The 22,792-nt window shown below is 40.0% G+C and overlaps 2 protein-coding genes across 3 annotated transcripts in view; one reads left to right on the top strand and one right to left on the bottom strand.

Annotated features, from left to right (window-relative positions):
- Ogfod1 (2-oxoglutarate and iron dependent oxygenase domain containing 1) overlaps positions 1 to 22,792 on the bottom strand; it is a 59,070-nt gene that overhangs the window by 29,675 nt on the left and 6,603 nt on the right. The window contains exon 2 of the mRNA XM_087900443.1: positions 6,161 to 6,305. The gene's annotated coding sequence lies outside the window, so the exon portion shown is untranslated. The remainder of the gene's footprint in view (positions 1 to 6,160; positions 6,306 to 22,792) is intronic.
- Nudt21 (nudix hydrolase 21) lies at positions 38 to 22,306 on the top strand. Of its 2 annotated transcripts, XM_048428664.3 has the most exons (7): positions 41 to 290; positions 3,380 to 3,580; positions 4,395 to 4,458; positions 10,402 to 10,491; positions 18,334 to 18,409; positions 19,977 to 20,091; positions 22,058 to 22,306. In XM_048428664.3, the coding sequence occupies exons 1-7, from the start codon at positions 175 to 177 to the stop codon at positions 22,077 to 22,079; spliced, it is 684 nt and encodes a 227-aa protein (XP_048284621.1). In that variant the 5' UTR covers positions 41 to 174; the 3' UTR covers positions 22,080 to 22,306. The 2 variants fall into 2 exon arrangements, with proteins under 2 accessions (XP_085538092.1, XP_048284621.1); XM_085681966.2 differs by lacking the exon at positions 22,058 to 22,306 and having other exon boundaries at positions 38 to 290; positions 19,977 to 20,143.

The following is a 22,792-nucleotide window of genomic DNA, read 5'->3' as shown; positions in this document are numbered from 1 at the left end:
CACTTCCTGCCGCCAGAGCCTATTCACTTCCGGTGGGCATTCAGCTCCTCTTGCTCTCGACTGTTAATGGCGGGCGGCGGCTTTTGAGCGGGACGCAGATAACCGCTGCCCGCCCTGCGGACTTCTCCCCTGGCCCCCGCCTTCTGCACGTCGCCGGTGTCGGAGCTGTTCAGCATGTCTGTGGTGCCGCCGAATCGCTCGCAGACGGGCTGGCCCCGGGGGGTCAACCAGTTCGGCAACAAGTACATCCAGCAAACCAAGCCCCTCACCCTGGAGCGCACCATTAACCTGTAAGTACGGCGAGGCCTCGGCGGGCAAACTGCTTCCCGAGCGCCCTCGCTCACCCGGTTTGCAAGATGTCCCTCCGGGATGCGCGCTTCCCTCTCCCCGACCTCTTTCTCGCCCCCGATTTGGCAGTTTGCCTTTGCCTTTATTCAGTCATGGTTAAAACCCACGTTTGCTTTGAATTCATCATAATGTGTATGTTCTTTGAATCCATTGTTGGTGTTTTCATTGCACATGTATCTGTTTTTATTTGAGATGGATAACTAATTTTGTAGGGTGTTCTTTTCTTACAGTAAGTTTTCCAGATTTACCTCTATAGGCGTAGGTTTTTTTTTTTAAGTGTTGTGTAGTATTCCATCAGGTGACCACATTTTCATTTTCGTACTGTCTTGTCTACTGAAGTGACATTGTCATCGCAGGCACCCAGTAGTCCTAGATTGAGAGGACACGCTTTGTTGTGTGGTGTTCTTTTAGACTGTTGGAGGTATCTTACTTAATTGCCTAGAAAGCCTATTTGCAGACAGGCTTTTTTTTTTCCCCCTCCTAACACACCTTCCTCTTAAGCAAATCATTGCTTTTCGAGATCTCTCTTTAAAAAAAAAATGTTGCTGTAGCAAGAAGTCGGGATTGGCATACAGGTCACTCAGTAGGAGGGGCTTGCTAACTGGCAGAGAGTTTGCCTAGTGTGGGCAAGGCCCAAGATCCATCTCCAAGTACCTCAAAATGTGAGAACTGACAGCACAAGTTCTGCATTCCTTTTGTGATAGGCCAGGATCGTGGGTTTTATATATCCTTCCCTTGGTTCCTGGATCAGCTTCCATCAGGCCATTGTGCAGAACTGTTGAGTAGCTGTGCTTTCAGAGATGTTTTTCAGGTGAGCATGTTACTTTTCCTGTGTAAATGCAGTGCTGAGAAAGTGCTGTGAATGTGAGCTCACCTGGGTGAATTATCTAGTAAATGAGAAGCAAATCTTTGTTTCTGCAGTGTATTTTCATTTACGCAAAACCAGATGGGTGACTTTTGTAGCACATGTGTGCATACACATGGCTAGGTGTCCAGATGAGCAAGTAAGGTGGATGCATGCAGTGAAATGCTCACAGTGTGATGTGGAGAGTGTGCTCTATGTGGGCTGGTACTCAGATTTCACAGCCGGAAAGTCTAACGTTTCATTCTGCTGAGATCTTGTGATGTAGGAAATAGCCATTGCAACAGAAATTTTTTGTGGCTGGTCTTAATTCTTTCTAACGCAAGTTGGGAAAACCAAACGTCAGCATACATAAAGCAGTACGTAAAGCTATGTGTAGTAACTTCTTCCTAATAATGATAGGATTCATTATTGGATCTACTGCAGTTATCTGTAGTCTTTAAAGACTCTTGAAAATGGCATATTTTCATTATTTCAGAGCTACTTTATGCTTAGAATTTGACTTCTGGAATTAATGTTTTTCTCTTGGTTACCTTGATTTCCCTTTTGAAGAACAACTGAGAGTATGTGGTTGCCTATTAATATCAAAAGTTTTGTATGTGTTGCACACGGGTGCTATATGCTTTGATTCAGATGTGTGCACTTGTAGGTGTGGGTGTGTGTATCTGCACATGTGTGGAGGAAGTCAGAACAGAGTGTCGGTTCTTATCTTCCACCTTGTTTGATAATACAGTCTCTGGGATCTACAACGGGAGCCTGTTGGGTCACCATGCTCATATTTGGTTTGTTTGGTGCTAGTTGAGTGTTTGTTTCTTTGTTTTTGTTGGGTGCTGGAGATTGAATTTAAGTCCTCATGCTTCCTTGATAAGCACTTTTTGGGGGGAGGGGATAAATGAGGGGATTAGCCATGTTCAATTCAAACATTATTTTTGAAAAAAAAGCTATAATCAAGGGGCTGCAAGTTAGAATGTGTGAATATAAATGTGGATTTTGAACCTTAAGGAAAGTTTGATCTTTACTAAGCAAGATGAAGTTTTTAGCCCTTTAAATCTTATTTTAGATTTTAGATCAGGAAAAGAGGCTATTCATCTTAGATATGGGTAGAAGAGTAAGTATACTGGATAGAGTAAATGCAGAAGTCTTAAGAAGTCTCAGAGGGAAAAAGAAAACAGGTCTAAGCCACTGTAGTGATGCGTATCCTTACCTTAGTCCCAGCACTTGGGAGGGAAAGACAGACAGATCTCTGTGTTCAAGACCAGTCTGGTCTACAAAGTGAGTTCCAGGCCAACTCTGTTTCAAAAAACAAGCATGCCAGAGGAAGAAAAAAAGTTAATCTGAAAAGGAACTAGAAAAATCTGAATATTGCCAACTGGGAGAAACAGAAAATAATTGCAGTGGGATCAGTGAGGTGGCTCTTCAGGTAGAAGTGCTTGCTGCCGAGATTGATGATGTGAGTTCAATCCCCAGAACCCACTTGATAAAAGGAGAGCACAGACTCACACAGGTTATCCTCTGACCTCTGTGCACATGTCATAGAACACCATATGTATGCGTGTACAAAAACACATTTTTTAAAAAATTAAAAGAAAAAAAGGAGATGTTAACAAACAGTGGTGGCTCAGCATATATGAGAAAAGAGATTAGCTATTAGTGCCAGTTAGTTAATAGAATTTATAACTAGGTTAATCAGAAGAACCAGGTTAGTTATTTGGTGTTAGTGTCATGAAATGATCTAAAACAAGTATGGATATCCACTTTGATAAGCATTTCAGGGACCTTAGTAGGGCAGTGCTGTCTGTGCTTAACACATGGAAGTTCTGGCTTCAAGAGTCCAGAAAGCAACAGTATTCTGATCTTTGCTATCTCCTAGCTGGTTATGAAGCTTTGGGCTAGTTGTCTTTGAGCACAATGTAGCTTTGACCACCTGTTTTGTTTTGTTTTAGACAAGGTTTCTCTGAAACAGCCTTGGCTGTCCTGGAACTTGCTTTGTAGACCAGGCTGGCCTCAAACTCACAGAGATCCGCCTGACTCTGCCTCCTGAGTGCTGGGATTAAAGGCATGCGCCACCACTACCCGGAGACTTTTTTTTTTTTTTTTGATGTTATTTTGAACTGTTCTGGTAAGTAAGACCATCTGTTCTCATGCTAAACGCTTGTCTTTGCTTCACAGGTACCCGCTTACCAATTATACCTTTGGTACAAAAGAGCCCCTCTATGAGAAGGACAGCTCTGTTGCAGCCAGATTCCAGCGCATGCGGGAGGAATTTGATAAAATTGGGATGAGAAGGACTGTAGAAGGGGTTCTGATTGTACATGAGCACCGGCTACCCCATGTGTTACTGTTACAGCTGGGAACAACTTTCTTCAAATTGTAAGTGGTGTTGAACATTTTAGCCCTTTTCATTTAAACAAATACTGTGAAAGAGTCTTGAAAAGAAACAGTCATGGTTTTTCTCCAGTGTAGTGCTTATTTCTTTTCCAAAGAAGATACCTGCATTTTCATGTTTGTTTGTTTCTAGAGACAGGGTTTCTTTTTGTAACAGTCCTGGCTGTCTTGGAATTCATTCTGTAGACCAGTCTGTCCTTGAACTCATAGAGATCTGCCTGCCTCTGCCTCCCAAGCGCTGGGATTAAAGGGGTGCACTGCGCTCATCGGACTAAAATCTGCATGTTTTTATATATTGTTAATATCCTTAAACTAGATCAGTCCAAGCTCAGTTTCTAGAAGCAGTTGTTTTCATGTAGCTTAATCACTTGAGTCCATAACTCTTTAAATATGTACTTGTCCACCAATAATATAGTGCTAAAAAGAAAGGCCTCAAAACTAAATTGTTATTTTTGAGAAATGTACCATAAAGAATGTAGTCTGTTTGTTCTCTGGGAATTTGCTAGACTCCATTATATATAACTTTCCTGTGAGGAGGCTCTGGATTGCTGGCCAGTGATTCCATTTTATATATATATATTCTGTTAAAAACTAGGATTGTATATGATGGTTTGGTACCTAACATTATGGGTTCAACTTTACAGCACATCTGCCACCTTTGGTCCTTATTTGATTGTTTATCAGATGGTACTGAAAGAGGTCTTGCTCACTTACTTGATGGAAACTATAATTATTGTATTCTTGCTATTATTCCCAAATTGTATTAAATTGAAAGCTGAAATTCTTAACCTTTTTACAGACCCGGTGGTGAACTTAACCCAGGAGAAGATGAGGTTGAAGGACTAAAACGCTTAATGACAGAGGTATTTTTCTGTTCTGCCACTTCAGCAATTTTATTGCCCATCTGAATACCACCAACTTAATTGAGTTTTCATGTGTCTTATAAAAATAAGTTTAATTTGAATAGTTAGTAGTCAGTAAATACTACTTAAACCTGAATTAGTATAATACTTATTTTCTGTAAAATAAGCATGTCCAATTTTTGTTCTTGGGAAGCTGAGGCAGAAGGACTGTCTTGAGTTCAAGACCATTTGGGCTACATAGTGAGTTCTATGCCAGCTGGGCCACAGAGTGAGACCCTGTTGCTAAATAAAATGAAATAGAACAAAATATTGATGAAGCAATAATGGTAAATTGCCTTTTTGGTAGAGTTTTTAGAAGAACCACAAGAAACCTACTCACCTTTTCCTCTGGTTCTTTTGAAAACTACCAAAAAGTCAAGAGAAGGGTAACCTTTAAAAAGTATAAATTCAGTAGTATTTAAGGAAGGCAAAATGAGACATTTGCAAAATAATAAGTAAATAAAATAGTAACAGTAACTTGGAAAGAGATGGAAAGTAGTTGGGCTCCCCATGCTAGACTTAGCAAAAACTGTGGCCTACTCAGCAGGACAGCAGCCAGAATCAGTAGTGAAGAACAGGAAGACTGAGGACTTGCAAGGTCCCAGGGTTAGTGAGCCCATTCATGAGCTGAATTGATTGTCTCTATACAGGTTATATTTATCTACCTATGTTGTTTTTCCCATTTGGCCCAGTTGAGCAGTGACTGACTGGTGACTGGGTTTGTAGGAACTGAACAAGCCAACACTTAGCTGTAAAAGCTTTCATCCTAAATGAGTGGTCTTTGAGTCCAGTTGTGAAGGGATTGGGAGCATCTGTGCAGAGTAGAGCAGAACAGTAGAGAAGAGGACGGTACTTTGTTGGAGGACGGCCCCCTTGGTCATTCCTGGCTGCCCAACCCCAAAATAATCACACAGAAAAATGTATTAATTAAATCACGGCTTGGCCAGTTAGCTCTAGCTTTTTATTGACTAACTCTTACATATTAATTTAACCCATTTTTATTAATCTGTGTACCACCACGTGGCTGTGGCTTACTGGCTAAAGTTTTAGCATGTCTGTCTCCGGCGGCAGCTCCATGGCCTCTCTTTAATTCCACCCTTCTTTCTCCCAACATGCAGCCTAGCTTTTCTCACCTAGTTCTTTCTTCCCTGCCATAGGCTCAAAGGAATTCTTTATTCATTAACCAATAAAAGCAACATGTAGACAGAAGGACCTCCCATTACCATATCCCATTTTCTGTTCAAACAAAAAGGAAGGCTTTAACATAGTAAAATTACATATAGCAAAATAAGAATTACAGTTACAATATTTATATCTACTTCACCTTTTATTATAACTAAGAAAAACTGTAACTATATTTTTTTAACTATTGAAGACTCTAGAAGGATATGATATTACCTAAGTAAACAGGAAATATATTGTAAGCAACTTCAAAAACTCGAATTGACAGAGACATCTCACTGCCTGGACAGTCAGCCAAAGTTTTTTGTACTGTTGGGGCATCCAATTTTTAGCCCACAGGCCCATAATATCCAGCAGACTTTTTTATGAAGTGGAAATTTTAAAGACAGTTTTGCCTGTATTGGCAGTTTGTCAGTCACATTTTTTTGTGTGTGTCTGGCAGACTCTTTTATGAAGCAGGAACCCTGAAGGATTGTCTCACCTTTAGGCAAGTTCAGCAGTCATTTCTCTGCAAGTCATGCATGTCCAGTTCAGCAGTCCAGGCAGGAGCAGTGTCTTGCCCAAATGGCTAACAAATTCCATAAGGAGCCTCTTTGATGCCCATCTTCCTCTTGAAGTAATTGGTACTGCGAGGAATAGATGTGTCTCATTGTCATGAAAAGTTCTAAGTTATTAAAACATTTTAAATGGCATATTTTTGAAGGGCTCTGAAGGATTTGAAGAATACCCATCTCTGTACATCTAGAAAATCTAACTAACATGACTACAATTTTGACTATTATAGATGACTTTCTATTAAGCTATATTTTTTTAAATTATACATTACATTTTTAAATGAGCTGTACAAACACAATACCTTAATCAAGAGCACAATTATACATATAACAAAATTGACCTTAAATTTGTATCAGTAAACCAAGATCCATACCAATGTAAATTATTTATATCTGTATTATATCCCCCTTTAAATATAAAGAAACATCTAAAAACAATATTTGGGAATAAAGGACCTCCCATACCAATACTCTGCACAGAAGACTGTAGAGTTCTGCTCTGAGGAGAGTGAGCAGTCCAAGACAAACTCGGTGATGTTTAGAGTCTTCTCAAGAGGGAGCATATCTGTCTCAAAATTGCTGCACCCTAGCAATGCCCATTATTTCACTGTCATGTCCTTACTTGTGAACAGATAATCATGCAAGCATTTCTGGCTTGTGAAGAAAGTTTTTTAAGAAAATAAGGCTGGGTAGTAGTGGCATATACCTTTAATCTTAGCATTGGGAGGCACAGGCAGATGAATCTGTGAGTTTGAGGCCAGCCTGGTCTACACAATGAGTTTGTGGACAGTGAAAGAGTCATTAAAAAAATATGATTTTCTTTTTTTTAAAAAAATATTTATTTATTTATTATGTATATAGTGCTCTGCCTGCATGTATGCCTGAAGGCCAGAAGAGGGAGCCAGATCTCATTATAGATGATTGTGAGCCTTCATGTGGTTGCTGGGAATTGAACTCAGGACCCCTGGAAGAACAGTCAGTGCTCTTAACCTTTGAGCCATCTCTCCAGCCCATTTTTTAAACCTTGTTTTTCCAATTATTAATCGATAGCGACTCTGTATTGATCGCTGATCAATCGCTATGAGCGCCAAAGGGACTCGAACTCGGGTCCTCTGGCACAAGAGCGTTAGGTGTCCTTAGCCGCTGAGCCACCGCTCAAGCTGCTGATTTTCTTTAGTAATAGAGGAAACAAGGGGCCATTTGGAAGACTTTAACAGGACTGTCAGAATGACTTAGCTTGCCACCAAGCCTGGTGACCTTGGTTCTGGCTCCAGAACCCATGTGCAGGAGGAAGAAAAGAAATGACTCCACAAAGTTGACCTCTGACCTACACGTGTGTGCTGTGCTCACTCTCCATACACGCATATTACAATAATAAAACTAAAAAAAGAAAATCAGTGTCTCAGATATCCCAGAAGTAGTAGAATACAGGAAACTCAAAAATCTGAAGCATTCCTTCATAATTTTGAAAGAATATGATTTACATACTAGAACTCTCTAATATAGCTAAAGCAACAGTGAGAGAAGTAATTAACATGTGCAGAAATTTCAAAACTGTTATCTCTTGTATCCTTTCTTGGGAAACAGTAGAGAAAGTTTGCTTCCAAGATGAAAGGATAAAGTAGGAAAGATGATAGAATAATGAGAACATTAAGGTCCAGCTCTGTAGGAGAGGGGCCAAGGAAAACCTTAGTGCCCTACCCTGGGCAGTGCACAGGGCAGAGCAGACTGATTCAGATAGTGGGGAGTCAATCTGGTGATAGCAAATGAAGTGCAGCAGTAATTCTAGAGGACAGTTGTTCTTTTGTGAAGGTAGTCATTAATTTAAATACTGAAAACTTAATCATAAACTGATAATAGAAGGGAGATGGAGAAAAGCATGAAAGAGCACTGTGGAGGTGGGGTTTGTCATTTTTGCTATATAATTTTTCTGTTCCCCTCTTCCTTCCCCATCCCTTTCTACCCTCCCCCATAGTCCCCATGCTCCAAGTTTACTTCCCATGTATATTAGATCCATGTATGTCTCTCTCTTAGGGTCCTCTTTGTTATTTGGTTCTCTAGGATTGTGAATTGTAGACTCTTTGCTTTATGTCTAAAAGCCACTTATGAGTGAGTACACATTATATTTATCTTTCTGGGTCTGGGTTACCTCACTTAATGTGTTACTTTCTAGATCTATCCTGCAAATTTCAAGATGTCATTATTTTTTTCCACTGTATAGTACTCCATTGTGTAAACATACCACATTTTCCTTATCCATTCTTCAGTTGAGAGGCATTTAGGTTGTTTCCAGGTTCTGACTGTGACAAATAATGCTCCTATGAACATAGCTGAACACATGTCCTAGTGGTATAATTGAATATCCTTTGGATATATACCCAAAAGTAGTATTGCTGGGTCTTGAGGAAGGTCGTTTCCTAATTTTCTGAGAAATCATCATACTGATTTCCAAAGCGGCTGTACCAGCTTGCACTCCCACCAGCAATGTTCCTTTTACCCCACATCTTCCCCAGCATAAGTTGTCATTAGTGTTTTTGATCTTGGCCATTCTTACAGGTGTAAGATGGAATCTCAGGGTTGTTTTGATTTTCATTTCTCTGATGGCTAAGGATGTTGATCATTTTCTTAAGTGTCTTTCAGCCATTTTAGATTCTTCTGTTGAGAGTTCTCTGTTTAAGTCTGTACTCCTTTTTTAAAAAAATTGGATTATTTGTTCTTTTGATGACCAATTTCTTGAGTTCTTTGTATTTTTTGGAGATCAGACCTTTCTCTGATATGGGGTTGGTGAAGATCTTTTCCCATTCTGTAGGCAGCTGTTTTGTCTTAACTGTGTCCTTTGCTGTACAGAAGCTTCTCAGTTTCAGGAGGTCCCATTTATTGTTTCTTTCAGTGTCTGTGCTACTGGGGTTATATTTAGGAAGGGGTCTTCTATACCAATGTATTCAAGTGTACTTCCCACTTTCTTTTCTGTGAGGTTCAGTATGGTTGGCTTTATGTTGAAGTCTTTGATCCATTTGGACTTGAGTTTTGTGCATGGCAATAGATAATGGATCTATTTTCATTCTTCTTTATGTTAATATTCAGTATGCCAGCACCATTTGTTGAATATGCTTTTTTCCATTTGATATTTTTTGCTTCTTTGTCAAAAATCAGGTGTTCATGGGTATGTGGATTGATATCCGAGTCTTCGATTTGGTTCCATTGGTCCTCCTGTATTAGAGTTTGAAGTCAGGGATTGTGATGCCTCCAGAAGTTTCTTTATTGCACAAGATTGTTTTGGCTATCCTGGGTATTTTGCCTCTCCATATGAAGTTGAGTATTGTTCTTTCAAGGTCTGTGAAGAATTTGAGCACTATAGTTTTAACACCTAAATTCTAATCTACAATTGAGGGAGGTGAATCTAACATTACCTCAGCCAAGTAATCATGGTTCATATTAATGGGGAGTCATACTGATAGCATGAGCCTTTGATATGAGTTGCTGTAAGAATGGCATTTTGCCTCTTTTGTCTTCCTTGTCAGAATCTGTAACCTCAGTCTCACTGAGAACAAAATCCTGACCAGTATTCCTCAAGACTGTCAAGATCATCAAGCTATAGAGTTCTACACTACACAGTCTAGAACAGCTTAGGGAAAGTGGTGACCGCATGTCTTGTATCTTAGATGGGATCCTGGGCCTGAAATGGGACATTGGGTACAGAATTAAAGAGACCCGAAAACTGTATAGTTTTTTTTTTTTTTTTTTTTGGTGTAGTGTTGATTCATTAGCTTAACAGATTTGCTATACTGACATAAGATGGTAAAGGTAGAGGAAAGGTGTAGACATTATGGGGAGTTCCTGGCACATCTTTGGAAGGTTTCTTAATACGTAAAACTATTCTAAGACAATTGAAAAATAAAAAGATACTTTTAAACATAGACAAATATTGGGGGGAAATACTAGGAGCTGAGTGTTGTAGCCAGTTGGGAATGAGTGAAATAGGACAGGAGATTGCTTTCTTACTCTGAACTCTGCAGAACCACTGTTGACCAGTGAAATGGGTAGAGCATAACTTTAAGTTTACTTCTATTATGTGTATGATTGTTTGCATGTATGTATGTATGTATGTGCACCATGTGTTCTTATGTGTGTTTATTTAGTTTGTTCACTGTACTACTACTTTTCACAGATACTGGGTCGTCAAGATGGAGTCCTGCAAGACTGGGTCATTGATGACTGCATTGGTAACTGGTGGAGACCAAATTTTGAACCTCCTCAGGTCAGTATTCAGTTGTTTACCAGGCATTTGGTTAAGCAGAAAGTTCACTTAACTCCATACATTAAAAAAGGTCAGGGCCAACAAGATGGCTCAGCAGGTAAAGGTGCTTGCTGCCAAGCCTTATGACTTTAGTTTGATCTCTGGAATTCATAGATAGAAGCAGAGGATCAATTCCCATAAATTGTTTTCTGACTTCCTCATGCATGCTATGTATGGCATGGCAACACACACACACACACACACACACACACACACACACACACACTCACACACTCACACACACACGTGGAAATTTTTAGAAATGAAAAATGACCAAAGTAGACCATGGCTTCCCATTTCTTACTCTCATTTCCTTAATTTTGATTAAAAAACATTTTTTAAAATATTTATTTATTTATTATGTATACAATATTCTGTCTGTCTGTGTGCCTGCAGACCAGAAGAGGGCACCAGACCCCATTACAGATGGTTGTGAGCCACCATGTGGTTGCTGGGAATTGAACTCAGGACCTTTGGAAGAGCAGGCAATGCTCTTAACTTCTGAGCCATCTCTCCAGCCCCTTAAAAAACATTTTTAAAACCAAACAGCTTGTTGGGCAGTGGTGGTGCACACTTTTAATCCCAGCACTCAGGAGACAGAAGTAGGCAAATTTCTGTGAGTTTGAGGCCAGCCTGGTCTACAAACAGAGTTCCAGAACAGTCAGAGTTGTTATACTGAGAAATCCTGTTTCAAAAAACAAAACAAAAATCTAAACAGCTTTTTCCTTTCATGTGTATGAGTGTTTGCCCGTGTGTAGTCTGTGCTTGATGCCCAAAGACGTAAGAGAGAGGGAATTGGATCCTCTGGGACAGGAGTTGGGATGGTGGTTAGTCACCATATAGGTGCTGAGAACTAAACCCTCCCCCCTCAAACAAATGGAAAAATTTTTATTAATAAAAGATCAAAATAGACTTTGACTTTCAATTTCTTTTTTAAAACTCCTTAATTTAGATTCAGGAAACTAACAAACCAAGCAGAATTTCCTTCTTCTATTTTTATTTTTATTGCGTGTGTGTGTGCGCGCGCGCACGTGTGTGTGTGTGTGTGTGTGTGTGTGTGTGTGTGTGTGTATTGAAAGTGCTATGTAGCCAAGCCTTGCCTTGCACTGTTTGCCGACCTCTTATCTTCAAAGTGTTGGGATTACAGGTGTTCACAGATGATAAACCACATTTTTAGGATGATACTGTTTTCTTCCCTTTTTTGAGGTGTTGGAGATTGAACCAGGCCTTAATGCATACTTGGCCCATCCCTTTTTTAAAATATGTAAAAGTAGATTTGCAGTAAGGAAAATTAAATCTTTAACAGCAATTCATAGTGGGACATTTTTCATACTGCCCTCCTGCTGCTGCTGCACATTCCTGTCCTCACTATGGACTTAATTTTGTCTTGAGACGGGTTTCTCTGTGTAACAGTCTTGGACGTCCTGGAACTTGCTTTGTAGACTGGGCTTGTCTCGAACTCAGAGATCTGCCTGTTGCCTTCAGAGTACTGGAATTAAAGTGTGTGCTACTACCAAATGGCCACCATGGACTATTCTGAAGTAAATCCTGGGTATAATTTCAATTGTAAGTATTTTGGTGTGATTGTAAAAGATAAGGATTTTATTTTATAAAAAGATGACAATGGATACTAAAGGGATGGTTCATGGGGTAGGAGCGCATACTGTTCTGGTAGTCATTCCCGGAATATACATTAGGTGGTTCGCAGATTCACAGCTACCTATAACTCCAATCTCGGGATCTGACACATCTCACCTCTGGGCACCTGCATCCATATGTACAGACATACATGCGTACATGTAATTAAAAATAATGAAAATAAAGGCTGGAGAGATGGTTCAAGAGACCAGAATCAGTTCTCAGCACTCACAAGATAGTTCATAGTATCTGTAACTCTACTTCCAGTGGATCTAATCTTCTGGCCTCTGTAGGCATTAGCCACATAATTAATTTCTTTAAGGAAGGGAGTCTTGAGTAAGTGGTCTGTGTTTCGACAGTATGAACACACTCACTCTCCCAGTGTTCGTTCTCAAAGACCTCGGTGTGTGGGATTCCCAGTAGGGCAGGGGCCCAGTAAGTGTCTAGACTCCCAGGGAATCACCCACAGCAAGAGACTGAACTAGCATGTAAATTTGAAGAGAGTCTAGCTGTCTTAATCAAATAAATGACTTGTTTTATCTTAAAACTATCAGATAAACACTGAAGCAGAGCTGCTTTCTTGTACTTGTAGACAGTTCAAAGTCCTGGATCTTCTGGAGGACATTCAAACACATGGAGTGTTATGTAGCTATTACAAGTTCTACTTTTCAAAATTGGCTGTTTGGGAAAAAAGTTTCTTAAAAAAAAGTTGGGACTGGGATGTAGGACCTTGTGCCTGCTATACGGGCACTCAGCCACTGAGCTCCATCCCAACACAAGAAAAAAACCATTATCATACTAAAGTAACCTCATCAATTATATCATCACTATTTTCATATATCCTGATTCTTTTAGTTGTTTGTGGTATTTTGTTTGTTTGTTTGTTTATATATTTTTTGAGACGGTCTCTTTACGTACTCCTGGCTGTCCTGGAGCTTGCTCCTAGATTGGACTGGCTTTGAACTCAACAGAAATCCTCCTGCTTCTCCCTCATAAATGCTGAGATTTAAAGCATGTGCCACTGTTTTTGTTAGGGTTTCTATTGCTGCAATGAAACACCATGACCATAGAGCAAGGTGGGGAGGAAAGGGTTTATTTGTCTTATACTTCAGCATTATTGTTCATCACTGAAGGAATCAGGACAGGGCAGGGTCCTGGAAACGGGAACTTATGCAAGAGGCCAGAGTGGGGAGCTTCTTACTGGATGGCTTGTTTCCCATGACTTGCTCAGCCCACCTTACAGAACCCAGAATGGCACCACCCACCATGGGCTGGGCTCTCCCCCATTGGTCACTAAATGAGAAAATGCCTTACAGCTGGATCTCAGGGAGGCATTTCCTCAGCTATGGCTCTTTCCTCTCTGATGATTCCAGCTTGGGTCAAGTTGACATACAAAACCCCCTAGTACATCTACTATGTCTGGCTGTCCTAATTATTTCTGTTTTTATATTTGCTTAAATTAGGATAGTCTCATCTCATGTCTCTCTTACATTTACTCTCGTAAGTCATTTAAAATGAAAACAAGCGGTCTTGTGCTTGAATTGCCAATAAGATTCATGTATTATGGGACACATGCTCGTTCTCCTATATATTGGTAAGTCAGCTGATTGGTTTGGGGCTCAGTGAGACAAGGGGACAAATAAGGCAAGGTGGTGCATTGTTGCTGTGTAACAAATTACAGGCAGTAATTACTTTGAGATACAGAGACTTTGGTTGACATGAAAAAGGTTTTGGGTCTTATAATTTTGGACTTTTAAGTTGTGGATACTCATGAGTGTAAACATTCCAGAGTTTACAAAACTCCAGAATTGGAAGCATGAAGCATTAGTCTAAATAATCTTTATCAATTCAAAACCCGGGAGTCAGATATGGGGTAAAAAATTTAGACTATCAGAGAACCAGAGGAGCCGCCACCAGTTGCTTCCTACCTGTCTCCATCCGGCATCCAGAAAAGGCTGAGATCTTGTCTACACCCCACCTTATTACTTTCTGTCTCTGCCTCCCTAGTTCTGGGATTAAAGTGTGTGGGCCACTGCCTTACCTCTAAGGTTAACTAGTGACTAGCTCTGCTCTCTGATCTCCAGGCAAGCTTTACTTGTCAGAACACAAGATATCGCACAACAAAGGCACCTTGATCTTGTACATTTCTAATAAGGTATACTCAATCTACCTCCAAATTTAGTAGCCTAAAACAATAGATATTATCTTGGAATTTTCAGGGCCTTGTGAAGACACAGGTTCTTAGCTGGGACTGCATCATAAATCATAATGGGACAAGTGTAACATGATGGCTGGCTTGTTGGGGTATCTGTTCCCGCCCAGTACCCCACAACCAGCAATTCCCAAGGAAAAATCCCACACAGGACTCCATAAGATTATAAACTGATTGGCCCATTAGGTCAGGCTACTTATTAGCTCTTATAACTTATGTTACCCCATTATTATTATCTACATTAGCCACATGGCTTGGTACCTTTTTCAGCTGTCAGCTTACATGTTGCTTCTTTGGTGATCTGGGCAGGAGTGGCGAAGGGAGCTTCCTCCTCCCTAGCCTTATCCTATTCTCATTGCCCCGCCTCTACTTCCTGTCTGGTTGACTCGCCTATACTCCCTGCCTGGCCAATCAGCGTTTTATTAAAATATGATTGGCAGAATACAGATAATTCTCCTGCACCAGACAAGAATCTGATCCCTAGTAGACATGCATGCAGACTTCTTGGCTTTTAGTTTTTGCCAGTTGTTGGCATAGGTCTTCCATTTTTTTGTCACCTTTGAAGGGTAACTTCCTCCAGGACAGTTACCTTTCCTAGAGCATGTAATTAAAGAAGAGTAAGAAATGATGTCAGGAAGTGCCCAAGTGGGAAGTTGTGGTCAGTTAGCTTTCTGGTCTTGGCAGTGACATATGGTCACTTCTGTATTCTATTTGTCACTCTGGTCCATAGCAGGAGAGAATCCATTGAGGTGTTTGTGCTGAAGACTTGGATGTTTGGGACATCTTGAATGCTGGCCTTCATAGGTCATAGTTTGTCCTTCTGTTAAGGTCTCATATTATCTGGATGGGTGTAGTGGCCCATGCTTGTTTAAATCCCGCCACTTAGGTGGCAGGGGCAGGTGGGTCTCTGTGAGTTCAAGTCTAGCCAGGTATACACAGGGAGTGCCAGGTCAGATAGTGTTTACACTGAGACTTTGTCTCAAAGGAGATATAGAATTTTTTATACTATTTGGTTGTTTTTTTTAATTTATTTATTTATTTATCATGCATATAGTGTTCTGCCTGCATGTATGCCTGAAGGCCAGAAGAGGACACCAGATCTCATTACAGATGGTTATGAGCCTACATGTGGTTGCTGGGAATTGAACTCAGGACCTCTGGAAGAACAGTTAGTGCTCTTAACCTCTGAGCCATCTCTCCAGCCCTTGTTTGTTTTTTGTAATGATAACAGCTCATTGATGATGATTTCTTACAGTCATAAAGTCACTGGAGATGTGTTTCTTATACAGAGAAAAACAACTTCACAACTATTTGGTTATTCTGGGGTATGTGGAAATAGTAGTTGCTGCTTTTCTTTCCTAAGTTTTCAAAAGAATGCATTCATCCTTCAAAGATATATTATGGGATGAAGATGTGGATACAGATTGCTTAAGAGGTGAGACAGAAAGTAGCAAAGAATACGGAGGGAGGGACCAAAAGCAGCCAGTGTTAAAAAATGAATAAAAATCTGGGCATAGTGGTACATACCTATAACCTGAGTATTCTGATGGTAGAGGCAGAAAGCTAAGGCGTTCATGGCCGATCTTAGCTACATAGTGAGTCCAAGGCCAGCTCCAGCAAGATGAGCCCATCTCAATACAAAAACAAACAGCAACGAAAAACACCAGAGAAGAGCCAAACAAAATGTCGCATAATAGTAATGCTCTTACTGTATAGCCATGCGCAGCTAGATTAATACTGCTAAGGGCTGTCAAGGAACCAGTGTCGAACATCTCCTTCAGATTGTCAGAAAGACGGAAATCTAGAGATTCTTCCCCCTTCGGGTTAGGCGGAATTTCCCTACAGTTTCATGAATTGAGGCACTTTACAAACTCCAGAAAAGCTTGGAGGTTTTTGGAAAGCAGAGTGAAACTATAAGAGCAAGGAGGGCATTTTCTGATACTTCCAAATATGCCTGCCCTAACATCTGAAGGAGAGGGAGATCTCTGTTATAGGCATGAACACCTCATTCCAGTGTTAGTATGACCACAGAAACTCAAGTATATTTGCTGTATATAAGTCGTTATAATGATTGATAATGTTATTGATGCTCAGATTATCATACTTTGGCTAGTAAGGCGGCATCTTAAAGTTGGACCTTAATTCTTTGGACAGATCAAAAGTCCTAGTATTGGAGAGTTTCTTTTCATAACAGTGTGTTCCAGGTCAAGTGTTACACAATATTGGCCAGCAAAAGATGTTCTGTCCTCTCCTGACTGCTTCATGTAGCTGAGGATGAGCACACAGGGCTCTGTGGACACTGGCGTTCCTGAGAATTGTCACAACACATTTGTGTCCCGGCTTTAGAAAGCAAAATTTCATACACATATGGTGAAGCTGCTATTTCAAAGATATATACAACAATTATTCTAAACAGGCTATAGTTTATTGGACATCCTTGATCTAATTGGAAGGAAAGTGCTCAGTGATAACTCAGAAGCCTTCCAGGGTGTTTTCTGAATACCCTCCTTTATCTCTTCTACTATGGCTCTGGCTATTCCTTTGCTTAGACTACCCGAAGCCTAAGGTTGGCCCTGGAGGTAAGGATATAAATAAGGTGCCCTGTGTTTATTTAGCTTTAGCCAACTTGCCTGTATTCATTGGTGTCATTGTGGAAAGGTTGACCATTTCCTTCTTTCCTTGTTTCAGTCTTTTCATACAAACTACACTGGCTTAGCCATTAAGACCAGGACTAGAGAAAAGCCTTTAGGAAGGGGAAAGTTGCATCTGCCTCCTTTTTTGTTATTGGCCACAGTTTGTTGTGTGAAGTATAGGTGTTTTCAAGTGTGCTGCTTGAACTCACCTCATTATCCCCCACTGTTAATATTCTGGTTTTCATAAAGATCCCCAAAACCTGGAAGAGTTGCTTCATTTCATTTGTACTTTAAGGTAGTGCTGGTGTATAATTATCTTCCTTCAGTACTGGTTGGGTGCCAGTGAGGAACAGAGAACATGGAGTAAGCAGTAGGCTTTTGTAATGACTTAAGGACTGAATGGATGCAGTGTTCGTGTGTCTTCACTAAACTGGGTAATCTTGGGGAAGTGCCTGTGTAAAGTGAGTGTGGTTATACATCTTTTGGCAGCCATGGCCTTTAGCCACTCTCCCTGTATGTCTCTTTTCAGCACTTTCTAAATCCTCTGTCTTCAAATACAACCCCAAAAGGAAACAGATTTCTGAGTATACTGTTGGAGAACATCGGAGAGATTTGTGTAATACAGACATGGTAAAGGAAGGGAAAAAAAAATCCCTTTCCTCCCTCTATTTCAAATTGTTCTCAAGCAGTTGTTTCTCTAGTTCTTCCTGTTCCTTTAGTTTTTCTAAATATTTTCTCCATTTTACTCAGCAGTTAGACTCTGCCCAGCTGGCAGAAATCCACTTAGTTCATCCTGTGTTCTTAAGCATGTGCCATGTGTATGGGGGCGGGGGTAGGAAGAAGAGGCAAAGAGCATCTTGTCAAATACCTCAAAGGCTTTAAGGTTTTCAGTGGAGTAAACATGACCACATCAGGATTCTAGAACTTACAAATGGCGGAAGCAACTTTTGTTAAAACCAAAATTTGATTGTGTTGTAACTTTCTCCCCTCATATATTCTGTGACTGTTTGAATAGCTGATGGATTTACTTTTTGTTATTGCATGTGTGTGAAGGCACATAATGTGTCTGTTATATAGGGACCTATTCAGCCCAATGAAGGGAAATGGGACAGTAGTGTACTACCAACAGTAAGTATACTGGGAAGTATACATTCAGAGAACTAAATGGAGCCATGATGTATGTGATACAGTAAGACTGAGTTAAGGAAGGAGTATAGTTGAGCTTCATGTCTGAAATTGGAAAACTTGATAATTAAGACATGAGATGTAAAAGAATAGTGATGCTTGAAACCTATAAGTTCTTCTCATTTTCTGTTTTAGTATCCATATATTCCTGCACATATTACAAAGCCCAAGGAACATAAGAAGTTGTTCCTGGTTCAGCTTCAAGAGAAAGGTAAGGCATGTGTCTGGAAGACAGCTGTCTAACAGCTCTTACAGAGTACCCTCAGGTTCTCTCCTTGTCTTCTCCAGTTTCCTTGACTAGCTTTAGGTTCACTCCAAGGCTGAAAACACCTATCACACTTGAGTAAACTCACCTAGTTTCTCTTTGTGCCAGTTGTTGTGTAGGGGGGCATGAAATCTAACTAGAGCTTGAAGTCTTCACCCCAACATTACACTCCTACCCCACTCCCCAAAAAACAAAAGAAAAAAAAACCCTCAAGATCTCACGTAGCCTTGAACTCCTGATTCTAACTCCTTCCCTCTCAAGTATTGAGATCATAGACTTTCACTACCACCTGTGGTTTTTGGTTTTTTGTTCTTTTATATTGAGACAGGTTCTTGCTAGGTAGCTCAGGCTTGCTGCCAAATTAGATCAATCTCTTTGTTTTAATTCTGTGTAATGCATGCACTGATGAGTGCTGGTGGTGGGGACTAAACTCCAGTCCTCTGGAAGAGCAGTAATTGATTGCTCCTAACTGCTGAGTCATTTTTCAGCCAGCCTGCTTGCCTGCCCCTCTTTCCCTCCCTCCCTTCCTCTCTGACTGTAAATAGCCTTAGGAATGCTGTCGTTCTTTGACCTGGAGCTCACCAATTAGGCTAAACTGACTGGCCATCTGTCTCCACTTTACTGGCACCAGGATTACAAGCACACACATAATTCTTTTCCTCATGTTTGGAAGACAAGCCTCCAAATCTTGATCTTCCTGCTTTAGCCTCTGGAATGCAGGAATTATCACAATGTCTGACTCCATTTCTTGCAATAGTTTTATACAAGGATTAAAAAATAATTTACAGGGGCTGGAGAAATGGCTCAGAGGTTAAGAGCATTGCCTGCTCTTCCAAAGGTCCTGAGTTCAATTCCCAGCACCCACATGGTGGCTCACAACCATCTGTAATGGGGTCTGGTGCCCTCTTCTGGCCTGCAGGCATACACACAGACAGAATATTTATACATAATAAATAAATAAATATTAAAAAAAATTAATTTACAATACCAGGCCAGTTCTCATCTTGCTTTTTAAGGTGTTTATGGCATTTCTCTCTTGAGAGGATGAGTTTCAAATATGTGTCTATAATCTCTAGAAGACATAGGTAACCCAAAATGATGAATGAGAATTACCTTTTTCTTAAAAGTTTTTCTCAGGACTGGGGAGATGGCCCAGGTAAAGTGCTCACTGTGTTAAGATTCAGAACCTGAGTTTGGCTCTTCAGCACCCATGTAAAAAAGACAAGCATGGTGGTATCCCTCTGTGACCCCAGAAAGGTAAATCTGGGAGTTCTTTGGTCAGCCAGTCTAGCCAAAACAGTGAGCTTTAGGTCCACTGAGAAACTAAAAATATGAGATAGGAAGGGATTGAGAAAACATACTGATGCCAGCCTCTGGCCTTCACATATGCTTGCATGGCCATTTGAACACACATCAAAGCTTTTCTCAAATGTAAAATTGATTAGTTACAAAGTGGGAGTAAACGTATGAAAGAGTCAAGAAATTAAATACTTTTTTTTCCCTTTCTTTTTAGCCTTGTTTGCAGTCCCGAAAAATTACAAGCTGGTAGCTGCACCATTGTTTGAATTGTATGACAATGCCCCGGGTTATGGACCCATCATTTCTAGTCTTCCTCAGCTGTTGAGCAGGTATGGAAAGTTGAACATTTCTGATGGAACTATGTAAAATATATAACAATATTTAGAGCCACTTCTCAAGTGTGATAGTTCACAAATTTTAGGGTTTAAGGAAAATAAAGACAGTCAATGCAATGTTTTGTTAAACCTCTCTCCCCCTTTCTGAGACATGGTTTTTCCATGTAGCCTTGGCTGTTCCGGGAATTCACTCTGTAGACCAGTATGGCCTCGAACTCAGGAGAGATCTGCCTGCTTCTACCGTCTGAGTGATGGAATTAAAGGTGTATGCCACCACTGCCCAGTCAATGTATTCTTATTGTATGTTATTGATAAATTAAAATATGACCGAAAGTACCCCAAGACTGAAATTATGGCATGATGTTCTGATACTCTTATAATGGTTCTTCCTCAGATCTGTTATCTTTCACAATTAAGTTTACAATCTATTCAAAGAAGAGATGGTAAAACGGTCAATATTTAAAATATGAAGTAATTGTCTATATAAAAATGGGGATAACCAAATCTTTTAGTATGGTTTGATTTCTTTCTGTTTTTGGAACTTACTGTACTTAAGCCTGAATTGGCAAATAGGATACAGTCCTATAGTTTTATGTGGAATCTGAATTTTGAAGCAAATAGGGGTGTGTGTATGTGTGTGTTGGGGTGTTGTTTGTGGTTTTTGGTTTGGTTTGGTTTTTGCAACGATCTCTCTATACAGCCCTGACTATCCTGGAACTCATTATATATAACCATGCTGGCTAAGAACTCAGATCCGCCTGCCTCTGCCTTTGAGTGCTGGGATCAAAGGTGTGCGCCACCACACTTTACTTGAGTGTGCATCTTCAAAATTGATTTGTATTATGAGTTTCTTAAAGCCGACCTGGATAAGAACTACAGATAAAACAGTTAAGGTCAGGCATGGTAGTGTACTATGAGTTCAAAGCCAGCGTGCTCTACATAATAAGTTCTAGGCCAGCCAGGGTTATGTTGTCAAACAAAAGAAGAAAAGAATATGGAGAAAAATATGAAAAAGAACTGGAGAGATGGCTTAGTGGTTAAGAGTGTATACTGCTCTCACACTGAATCTGAGCTGAGTTCCCAGCACCCTTGCTGGGTAGCTGCCCCTGGCACCTGTGCTCACATGTGTGTGCACACACACTTTTCATTCTCTAACTTGCACTTGCTTTTAATAAAATTTTGTTGATTGTTCAATTAGTGTTCAGATTTGAATCCCACTTTTTATTTTGTGCATTGGTGTTTTGACTGCATATAGATCTGTGTGAAGGTGTTGAATCCTCTGGAGCTGGAGTTACAGAGAGTTGTGAGCTGCCAGGTGGGGGCTGGGACTTTAACCCGGGTCCTCTGGAAGAGCAGCCGAGCTATCTCTTCTGTCCTTTTAATACTTGCTGGTAGTAAAAGTTTGGACAAACTCTTATACTTGTTTGCCATATACTTCATATGCAGATGAGGATGCTAGTTTCTTCGTAGGATTGTGGGGACCAAGTCAGATAACACATAAAAGTGCTTAGAGCATAGTACCTAGGACTACTTACTACCTGTCCAACATCACCCTAGTCATGGCTTCTGTGGAAGCTTGGTGAGTGTAGAATTGGCTTTTTACTTTGTCACTAATCATCCTTCAGCTTTTGCTCCTCTACTTTTATCCTCTTTCTATGTCAGGTAATGTACATGAGCACGTATATGCACATAGCAAAGGACTTATACCAACTTTTTATGCCTTTAAGGAACTTTTGTAGTTCATAATTAACCAAATTCACACTCTTAATGTTTCTCATGGTAAGTATTCAGCTGCACTTGTGTAGTATATAAGTATGACCAATGAGGGCAAACTGTCTTAATAGAAATGCTAAATACGTCCCAGGAGGGAAGAAAGGCCAGGTACTTTCCTTGTTGAAAGTGGAAACTGTATAACTAATAGTGTTTTTAATAAGTTTTCTGTTTGTTTTTTTTAACTCAGGTTCAATTTTATATACAACTGAATTCCTGCACAGAAGCAACGAAGCCGTCTCTGTGAGCACAGCTTACACACATAGAAGAATTGTAGAGAATTTTTGGTTTTCTCTTGTTCCCTAAATGGCCACCTCCTTCCTGTTTGAAGAGTAAAATTAATATGAACTAGGTAGTGGTGTAAACATGTGACAGTGTTCATTAATTGTTTGTTCTACTCATATGTTTTTTTGTACAACATTAAAAAAGGTGAACTTCCTATTTGTATTATTATTATTTTTTAAAGTTTCTCATTAAACTCTGAAAAATCTTATAGTTGAGGATCCTTTTTTCCCTGCTTCAGACTGGGGAATGCTGAAACATGATTGTGGTTTAGATAAGTTGAGCTTAATGGGCTTTTTGCTCCAGTAGGATATAGTTTGAGACTGTTACAGGTGTTTGTAATGAGGGCTTTCCAATTCTCTGGGGAACTAAATTTATCTATTAATTCCAAGGCTTAGTGTGTACCAAACTAAACTCCAGTGAGTTCTGTTATAAAGAATTCCCAGCATATTATTTGATAAATATATTTTATAACTGTCTAGACCTTACTTCACAAGTCAAAAGATGTTACACATTGGGAATCCTTTAGGATTAGGTAAGCTGAAAACTACAGGAATTGGTATAAAAAGGTCCGTTTAGAACTCAGTGCAGTACTTTGCTCTGTATAAGGGATAATGACTATTTGCACTGCTGTGATTGCTTA

Source organism: Myodes glareolus, chromosome 22, assembly GCF_982192425.1.
Source record: "Myodes glareolus chromosome 22, mMyoGla1.1, whole genome shotgun sequence".
NCBI classification, from domain to species: Eukaryota; Metazoa; Chordata; class Mammalia; order Rodentia; family Cricetidae; genus Myodes; species Myodes glareolus.
Note: the sequence above shows the minus strand (reverse complement) of the source record. Positions and strands in the feature narration are given on the sequence as shown.

What these genes read in the sequence shown, in the direction of transcription:
- Nudt21 (XM_085681966.2), top strand. Translation starts at nt 175, where the DNA reads ATGTCTGTGGTGCCGCCGAATCGCTCGCAGACGGGCTGGCCCCGGGGG. An exon ending in TAAAACGCTTAATGACAGAG is followed by an intron (nt 4,459 to 10,401) that starts GTATTTTTCTGT and finishes TACTTTTCACAG; the next exon opens with ATACTGGGTCGTCAAGATGG. An exon ending in CAAATTTTGAACCTCCTCAG is followed by an intron (nt 10,492 to 18,333) that starts GTCAGTATTCAG and finishes TTTCTGTTTTAG; the next exon opens with TATCCATATATTCCTGCACA.